Source organism: Dermacentor variabilis, unplaced genomic scaffold, assembly GCF_050947875.1.
Source record: "Dermacentor variabilis isolate Ectoservices unplaced genomic scaffold, ASM5094787v1 scaffold_13, whole genome shotgun sequence".
NCBI classification, from domain to species: domain Eukaryota; kingdom Metazoa; phylum Arthropoda; class Arachnida; order Ixodida; family Ixodidae; genus Dermacentor; species Dermacentor variabilis.
The window spans coordinates 30641434-30651466 of record NW_027460291.1 but is presented as its reverse complement, the minus strand read 5'-3'; the positions used below and the strand labels follow the sequence as shown (position 1 = coordinate 30651466).

Genomic DNA, 10033 nt, shown 5'->3' with positions numbered 1-10033 from the left:
TGCGATAACCGCCTTACACGTTCCCCGTTTACTCCTATGTGGCACTGACAGGCGGCCGTCTCTGGGATCGTCTTGCATCAAATCTCGCCTACCCCCCCCCCCCCCCCGATGTATTGTGCCATTCAAAGTCGCAGCTTTTCGATAATGCTTCGCCACCATATACATTCTTATTAACATTCCATGTTTCACAGTGGGTTTTCTCCAGCCAAACAGATGAATCATACATCTCCACAGAATTCCTGTTTCTCACGTGACTCGTGTAACGTCCACGTAAGTGCGCCAACAAGCCAACAGTGAGTTGCTACGCGCAGCCCTACCGCCTAGCGAGAGAGAGAGAGTAAAACATCGTTTTTATTAATATTTGAATGGTGCGAGCAGTGTGGGAGGAACCCTCAGTCCAGGGTCCCTGAGATGATTCCGGCGATGTTTCGAGCCCGTTGTATCACAGCTCGGAGGACCTCGGGAGGTCCGTCGCGGAGGGCATCGTCCCACAGCCCTTTGTTGCGTAGGGGGTAAAGGAGAGTTGGCAAGGGAGGAAAGAAGTTTGCAGTGCACTCAATCGTGACGTGGAAGATTGCGGGCGAGCTGCCACAGCCAGGGCATCGATCTGCATAACAGTGTGGGTAGAATTTATTGAGAGAGACAAGATTTGGAAAAGTTGCGGTTTGTAAGTGGCGTAATGCCACTGCCACTCCCGCGAGAAGGACGGCGGTGGTACGGCGTGGGTGCGACGAATGCGTATATAATGACGGAGTATGTCTTTGTAACGGAGCAAGGGATCCCCCCACCCTGAACCAGTGGCCTAACCATGCCGAGCCGCCCGGAGGGAAATTTCTCGCGCAACCGCACGTGCGCGTTCGTTACCCGGCAGCGAGGTATGACCAGGGGTCCAGAGTAAGTGGATGCGGGGAGGTGTGGTTGGTGCATTTTGCGGGATTTGTTTGAGAACTTCGTGCGCCGCTCTCGGGATGCCATGTCTTGATAGGAACGCCCGGCATGCCTGTTGCGAGTCCGTCAATATATACACTTCCTCAGGAACACGGATGGCGTTTACATGAACATTTATTCAAGCCTATTCAAGAATATTCTGGCTGCATACACACCGATTCAATAACACCAATTTCTTGAGTTTAAATAACGCAAAATAACAAAACATGTCCTTGAACATTTCTGACATAGCATATATATTTATTAAGCGCTTGCGCAATTACTGAAGGTTTCCCACTATAGGGGGGCTGGGCAGATCAGGATCCATAAGTAAAGACGGTTCGTTGCTTACAGTCTAAATAAGCGCTTTCTGCGCATCAGCCCCTCATATGTTTAGTCAAGGGATAAAAGGGCTGTTTGTTGCTTAGACACCATTTTTGATTAATACTATTCCGCTCTCCTATTTTTAACTAACTCTTCGAAACATCTATGCAAGAATGGTCTGGATACCATAAACTGCCAAAACCACACGTTTCGTAGATTCGATCAACAGAGTGCGCAGCTTAAACAGCACCTTGGTGCTGCAACGGCCCTACGCTCAGCGTATGTGCTTATTAGCGCAGCTGCGTTAGACACCCTGGAAAATTGTACAAGGTGCGCACACTTAGCGCATGAAAACAACCACGCTCCGCTAGACGAACACGGCCTCGAATCGCTTTGTACGTAGCACCAAGCAACACGGTTGTGAATCGCCAAATGACTTAAAGGTGGTGAATGTCTGCACTCATAGTTCGAGTCATGAACCGGTGTGGTGGCCTAGTGACTTTGGTGTTGTGATGTTAAGCTCGAGGGTGCGGGATGAAATCCTCGCCCCGGCGGCCGCATTCCGATGTGGGAGAAATGCAAAATCACCCGTGTACCGTGCATTGAGATCACATTAAAGAACCCCAGGTGGTCAAACTGAATCAGAATTAGTTCCGCTGCAGCGAGCCTCATAATCTAAATGATGGTTTTGATACGCAAAACCCGAGAATCTATTTTAATTTTGTAGTTCGAGTAATGAGCTACCGAAAAGTTCGAAAAAAGGTCTTATGGCCTAAGCACCAGACAACTAATTAGGATGGCCACTACAGTCAACGCGACGAGCAATAAATATGTTGACGCATATGTCAAGAATGCACGACTTGGCGACTTCTCCTTGCATTCACACTCGAGGTAGGAAGTCTGCTTCACTTCCTCCCAGGGCCCCCAAGAACAGTTGTTGACCTCCGGAAACCCCCTTGGGTTAATGTGATGTTCCTTCGGCCGCACTGCGACAGCTGCGTGGAACTTCAGCTTCTCCAGTAGATTGTCGACCACCTGCGACGCACGCGGGTCATGCCGTTTTCAACCAGCCCATCAACATAGAGCCAACGCAACATAGAACTGACGTACGTTACTCCATATTTCCATATGAAATAAAAAGAAAGTGATATGAAATGTTTGTTTCCAAAACAACTATGACGAAATACAATTTGTGCACAAATAGGCCACCACACGTCTAAATGATACGTATTCTACGTATGCATAATCGGCTGTCAGGGTGGTTCACTAACGCACAATGTCTCTGGTACTCAAACACGGGCGCGGAAGGCGACCCAAATTACATTATAGTAGCGAAACCAACATACTATTATACCGGATCATTTTTTCTTTGTTTACAAATGCAAAAAATTTAAAAATAATAAAGCAGCATAAATCGCGGTGACTGATTTGATAAAGTTTCTCAGAAACATAACGTCTTGAAGCTATCCCGTCTAAATTTAATCCTCTTTTCCATGACTGGATGAAAGCTTTCGCAACCAACCTCTGACAATTTGTTTGCGCTAATAATCATTCAACGCGTGTATGTCCAGTTAATTCAGGTGTAGCACAGGAGACTCTCCTCAGCTCTCCCATTTTTTATTCACCTGAACGAGTTTACCTTTTTCCATATAACACTCCTATATGTGCAGACGAGTGCTTTCTCTATCGTCGCATCCTTGAAAGCTTACAACATTCAATTCATCCTCACTTAACCTGCATTCAATTATGGTGTGAGAAATAGTTAATGTGCTTAAACGTAAAAATCCGGACAAATCCGATTACATCGCAGGCTACCTTACCAGCCGCACTAGTACACCATTGTCCGACTCCACAAGCTGAGAAGATAGCATTTAGGCATTCAGTCAGTTCTTTTCCACGTAGTCATCTTAATCAAAGCCTGGAACCACACTGACTTGCAGCACAAGTCAACGAGGAAAATGTAGTGCGGCCTTTTAACGGCGAAGTCGGCGTTGAGAAATTTGAGTTGGATACGTTCATGGGTGCTATACAGGGTGTTTCACGTAACTTGGTCAATCTTTAAAAATATGCAAAAGGCTACGCAGCCGGACTGAACCAAAGTATTGTTGTTTGCCGTTGCTTGGGGATACTTAGATTATTTATTGCAGCCCGACTAATGAGGTAATTAGTACTAGTGAATTATTTAACAAACCTATCAATTATTATAAATAGGTGAAAGGTGTCAATGAGAAAATTCTAGAGCAACACGAAGAACTCCCGATACAGCTTTCTTTTGCGTAATACGTGCTACCTAAATGTGTTTTCCGATCTTGAAAGAAGCCCACGAATACACGCAGCATTGCCGCGCGACTTGCCGCTCGAGGCACTTTACAGCACGGATAACTCCTCCTGCCTTCAACCTCAGGCTCCTCTGTGTCGAGGTATGCGAAATGTGGTCTTTTCAGCCTTTCAACCGGCCTTGCTTACTCATACCGTTGTCCCTGAATAATCACAAATAACTCTTGCGGCAAATGACTTAGTTTTGTAGGCTTGTCACACGCAAAGCAAAAGAAATAAGTTTTGCTATTCAACAAAGATTATAAGAGGTTTTGTTATGTAGTAGTGCGCCTATACCGAGTTCAGCTTGTACTTTAGGTACGAGATACTAAGCTCTGCAATATTGTTCTGTGTATTGTATCTTTTGCTCTGCAATATTTTATAATAGAATTGCAAAAGGAAGCACATTTCTCTGACGAATAATATCCTGCCGAAGCGCAACAGCAGCACGCTATGGCATGCTGGCTCTCGTGCCTTGAACGAAATAGGGTAAAGTTTTTAGAAGCACGCTTGCCCTGCTCGCACCTTATTAATACGCGAACAACTACACAAAGAAACAGAAATTGTCAATTCAAGAAGAAAGAAGCTGAAAATGACCAATGTCGTATTGAAATTCACTGTAACCGGAAATACAACACGTGCTGGTTTCCGCTTGCGTCTTCCGCGAATATCGTGCACTCGTCGAGCGCATAGCAGACGACTAGCGGGATGACGTCACCCCCTTACGCATCAGCAAAACGGTTTCCATGAAAGCAGGCGCGATCTTGTTACTTATATTTTATTAGAAGCACGGCTTACCAGGCATAATGGATAAGCCAGCGCTCGTGAAGCAGTTCCCATTTGTCTGGTGCATCGCTTCGTCTAGATGCGATACCTGGGCCGTATACCGGGTGACATAGTCATGCTATGGCTTGAACGCCGACCACTGAGTAGAGATTATTGAGCCTGGCGGGCCGCTTTCGGATCCGGTAGCTCAGAAGGACGACAGCGCGCATGCGCACTCAGACGAGCTTCTGAACACTATCAGTACACTACGTTGTTTGATGCGTGCGCCCTCCCTCCCGCCATATTCGGCGGCGCGCACGAAATGAGGCACCCGAACGAACTTAGGCATTCCTCCATATCTGGTGGAGGATTTGGCAGTTAAGTTGAATGACACTTGGCGGCAGTAGGGCAGCAAGCGAAAGAGTCACGAATACTCACATATCCAGCCGTTTCCGGCTACCTACACTCGTTTTTTAAAGCGAAAGGCCTTCTACGCCACGTCTCTCAAGGTCATCGCGTCGCAATGACCTTGACCCGCCGGAGCGCGAGTGTGGCAAGTGTGACGTCAAGCCACGTGATCCGCTGTGCAGAGGCGTTAAAGCTGCCCTCGCCCTGAGACACTCCGCTGCAGCACCATGTGACTAGGAGAGAGTTAAAAGGCTGCTTCGCTGGCACTTGTTTGCTCAGCCTCGCCATGAATGGTGCACCGGCTGCGCCGTCTGCGCGTGTGCTTCAGTGCTAGCGACATGCTGAATCCAATCATCTGGTAGATATTGCTAGACGGCAGGCTGCGAATTCTCAAGGAAAGACAAAGTTGCCTGCTGAAACACCGGAGCAAAAAGAGCCCAGATTAGCACGTTATAGAGAAGCTTACCGAGTGCAGAAGCGTGCAAAGATATAAGCCACTGCAACCGCCGTCGTTGCTCAGCAACACGATCAACAAGGAGAAGGATACTAAGCCGTGTAAACAAGCAATGACACTCATAAGGAACGTTTGATGAAGCCTACCTTTAGGCTGGCGGCAAACTCGACTGCTACGGCCAGGTTTCACAGCGACTTCACGGACAACCTCTTCGGCAGCGTGTGTAACGTGTGTGAAATACTGTGGCCTAACTTTTGTGAAACCACTGCGTGCATAGCTTTTGCGAAACCAAGCCAAATAGCCCTTTCGTTCGTGTTTACTAGGTTTACAAGAGTCGAACCTCAGCCAATTCTTTATATGTTTAATCGCTGACTATTGCTACGCATTCTCGGTATGGCGAGTTATAATTTAATACAATTTTCGTGTTAATAGGACATCCAGAAGTCACCTTGTACTTAAAACGTGACATACCAAAGGTCAAACGCGTTTCTCGTACATTTCTAGCCTCATCAATTGGACTCATCAAAGGAGGGTGTCAATCGGTGGGAATAAGGTGCTCGAAAGGTGTTTCTTTATCTTAGGAAGAAAAGGATGGTATAACATTGTTTGCAAGGATGCAACTAACCTAATCACTATTATTTCACCCACAAGCGCGTGAGACTTTAAGGAAGGCTGGCACATGTAAACCTAGCTGGTGACATAATTTTTAACACAACTTCACATTTAAAAACTCTTTCAACGCTGATCCCGAGGAACGAGAAATAAATATGGTCTAGATCAGGGTCTGCTCCGAATGCCTTTTAAAGAATAATCATGAAGGAATGCAGTGAAGAACTCAATAAAAAATCGCTAGAAAACTAGTACAAGTCGCCTTCTAATGCACCATACCAATTTCAATCTTAGACTGTGGTACCGGCATCGGCGGCTTCTTTCCTTACCGACGGCAGCTGTGTCGCCAGGTTGATCACCTCGCATGGGTCTCGGGACAGGTCGAAGAGGTAAGTGCCCTGGTAAAGTCCGACTGCAGAAACAGAACCGTTTACGAAATCGCAATGCACCATGGCGTGCTGACGCCATCCTTCAGGAGGAATGAAGAAACCATCTTCGCCATGTAATTTCTGCAGTGTCTTCCACGACAGCGACAATGTCATCCGCGAGTCGAGATAAGCCGTCGCAGTGTTTACGTCGTGACACCAAGGCTGTTTATTTCCAGGCGTTGGGACATGTTGTTGAAGCCCGGGGTCATTGAAGGGATTTATCATCTGACGCCCCTCAGGCTTCTCTATCAAAACGAGCTTGTAGTCGCCATCTCGGTAGGCCGACAGACCGGAGTCTCTGTCACTGTTTACAAGAAACTCACGGCGAGGCCAAGACTCCGTTTCGCTGCTCTTCGATGCTGACAAAGCCGGCCACAAGTTGAGCCCATCGATGGCACCCAAGTCGGAGACCTTGCCACCTGGAGTTAGGATGAAATGAACAAAACGTGCATTTACGTTGTTCTCGCACTTCAGCAAAATCCTACAGTTAGTGCAATACCGCCTGATATACTACACTGTTTCAGATCTTTGGTTTCTGCGCATTGGATTTAGTGTTTTCATGTTCTCCAAACAAACAGTGTGACATGACTTTTTTTTCCATTATCCTTACCTAAGCCCACCGTTATTATTCTGCGCTCAATATATGACGCATTATATAACATTATCAGATCGCGAGCTTTCTAATTTGATCTAATAATATACTTTTCATCTTCCGAAATTCAGGTGGTCTGATATGTAAACAGTGTTCTACCACTACTTTTTCAAAATTTTTGTTATGACTTTATTGGGAGGCAACTAGACAAGGATCGGGAGGACGTCCTGCATTTTCAACAGAAGCTCACTGCTTACAGCAGCGTTGCAGCTGGGATGTAGTGCCTCTACCAGCTTGCATACACATTCCCACTGCTGGTCAGTGGAAACGGTAGGCAAGGTGCTCTGCAGACGCAGCATGTTTTGGACATCATAAATCTGCGTCATGGAAACGTGATACTGCGCACCTGCCAGTTGCCTATACTGTCCAAACCGATCTTTTATGCAGTCAGTCTATATCATCCGCAAAAGGACATACCACGTCCCAAGCTCTTCGAAGCTGCACCTAGCAAGCTCAACAAGCACATAGTGTTGCGACGCCGATTTCGCGAACCTCGACCACCGTTATTGGGTAGCGTGGCCTTGTCGGCAGACTGCAGGCGTCTGGTCGACCATGGCGACCAGGCAGGGAAGAGACGATTTCTAGTGCGAAACTTGCACTGTTTATTCAAAAGTTGGTGAAGGATATAGAAAAAGAGAATGAATAAATTATGAAGTACATTGCGGGACGGTTTAAATAGGCCGGCTAAAATCGTAGGCGGCATCTTGCTCACGTCAACGTCACGTGAGATCTACTGACTCTGGTCGGCTGATCTTTGCACCTAGGCGACGTCGCACGTGCTTGCCTCCTGAGCAGGCAACCCGCGGGTCCTGTTTGTTTCGAGGAAAGGGTGTGCCCTAGAGTCAGACAGTTCGCAGAAAGGGGGCTACCCTAGAGTCACACTGTTTGTGAAAAGGGCTCTCCCCTAAGTCGCACAGTTCGTGGAAAGGGTCCTCCCTTAGAGTCGCATACGCACAAAGGGGCCTGTAATCAGTGCGGGGCGCCTGCCAGACCGGCAAACACTCGAGACAACCATACCAAATTAGGGATTCATCCTCTGTTTGGAGAAGGCATGGTCTTTGAGCATCCCTTTTGCCAGGGGTGTTACACGCCAACCGTAAGAGCGTCTCCGGCTGGGGAGGAAGATTCCGACGCATAGGGGCCAGCAGCCACGGGGCGAGGGATCGGCGTTTCAGCAGCAGAATTTCCCTCCGGGGTGACAAACCTTTGGTTTGTAGCTTGTAGATTCCATGTAGTCATTCATGAGTCCTCATGGCGCTCTTGTATGCCTTTTATCCCTGGTCCGGTCGGGTGAAACTGGACTTGCAAACAGGTCTCGCAACTATTCTTCTCCTGTTTGGGCAAGCAATCACTCCAGAACAGTGCCAGACCCACAACCACAAAGCAAGCGAGCACAAGGCCACGCTCCCCCAAGACCTCACCAAGCTTTACAAAAAAAAAAAAAGAAAACCCGCTACTGTTTTCCCATGCCTTTCGCGCGTCCTCCCTCCTAAACACTAAAAACATCATTACTTGAAGGCGTTAAGACGTGGTTACTAAAATCAGCTAACAAGCAACTACAACTTCGCGATAATAAAAATATGTATGAAAAAACTTACAAAGCAAAAATGCCATGGGAACTAGAGTGAGCATGAGGCTTACGCTACTCAAGGAGCAACGATTCAGACCGTCGGCATGCCTTTAGGTTTAGCCTTCTTGTAGCGGATATCGAATGTGTTCTGTAGAAGAGCCAAGCTCCAGCGCAAAAGACAGCCGTTTCTCGTAGAAATGGACTGCAGTCATATGAGGGAACAGTCGTCAGTCTCTATGGTGAACCTGAAACCAGCGATATAGTAAGCTAGCTTCTGCGCTGCCCATACCACGCAGGCGCATTCCTTTTCTGACGCACAGTATGCTTCCTCACGAACTGAAAGGTGTCTAGTGGCGTGCAGTACGGGGTGTTCATTTTCGTCATCTCTCTTTTGACAAAGCACCACCCCCATACCCCGGTCGCTGGCATAAGATTGAAGAATGAATGGCTTAGAGTAATCGGGCGCGTTCAACACTGGCTGACTCGTTGCTGCTTTCTTCAGCATACTAAAAGCCTTTTGTCTGCGTCATCCCATTCCACCGTTCGCGGTTCTAATAATAATAATAATATTTGGGGTTTTACGTGCCAAAACCACTTTCTGATTATGAGGCACGCCGTAGTGGAGGACTCCGGAAATTTTGACCACCTGGGGTTCTTTAACGTGCACTTAAATCTAAGCACACGGGTGTTTTCGCATTTCGCCCCCATCGAAATGCGGCCGCCGTGGCCGGGATTCGATCCCGCGACCTCGTGCTCAGCAGCCCAACACCATAGCCACTGAGCAACCACGGCGGGTGTTCGCGGTTCTGTTTTTCTGAGAGGCTCTGTTAATGAACTTGCAATCTCGAGATAGTGGGGGATATATCGTTGGTAATAACCTGCCAAACGAAGGAATGACCTGATGTCGCGCTTGGTGCGTTGTTGCGGGAAGCTGTCTACAGCGGCCCGTTTAACCTCGCAAGGCCGACGATAGCCTTGCCCTATCACATGACCTAAATAAGCTATTTCCGCGCGCCCCAATGGCCATTTGGGAGCCTTGACAGTAAAGTTGGCCTCTCGTAGACGACACAACACGGTTCGCAAGTGTTGCATATGACCCGCCCATGATGAAGAAAAGATTGCTATGTCATCAAGATACTGAAGTGCAAAGTCCTCCATTCCCCATAGCACCGGGTCCATAAGGATAGAGTAACAATAGAGAACATTCTTCAATCCAAAGCTCAGGACTTTCGGCCGAAAGGTTCCCATCGGGGAAATAAACGCCGCAAGCCTGTTTGCCCTCTCGTTGAACGGAACCTGCCAGTACCCTCTGACTAAATCGAGCGTAGAGATGAAGTTAGCATTGTTGACCCTCTCAAGCCTTTCCTCGATATGCGGTATAGGGTAGGTCTGGTCCTTCGTGATTAAGTCGAGCTTGCGGTAGTCGATACATAGTCGCGGCTCCTTTCCTGGGACTTCACCCAAGATAAGAGGTGAGGTATAATCACTCTCTCGTGGCTCGATTACACCTAGCTCTAACATATTGTTTATTTCAGCGGCCATGGCTTGACGCTCAAGAGGTGAAACGCGATAAGCTTTCG

General features: G+C 47.6%; 1 protein-coding gene across 1 annotated transcript in view; it reads right to left on the bottom strand.

Moving 5' to 3' along the window:
* Positions 1–205: 205 nt before the first annotated feature.
* The window catches only part of LOC142566669 (arylsulfatase B-like), a 178075-nt gene continuing 168247 nt past the window's right edge, over positions 206–10033 (bottom strand). The window contains exons 9-10 of the mRNA XM_075677501.1: positions 6133–6650; positions 206–2286 (exon numbers count right to left, since the gene is read on the bottom strand). Of these exons, the coding sequence (XP_075533616.1) occupies positions 2017–2286; positions 6133–6650 (788 nt within the window). The 3' untranslated portion in view covers positions 206–2016. The remainder of the gene's footprint in view (positions 2287–6132; positions 6651–10033) is intronic.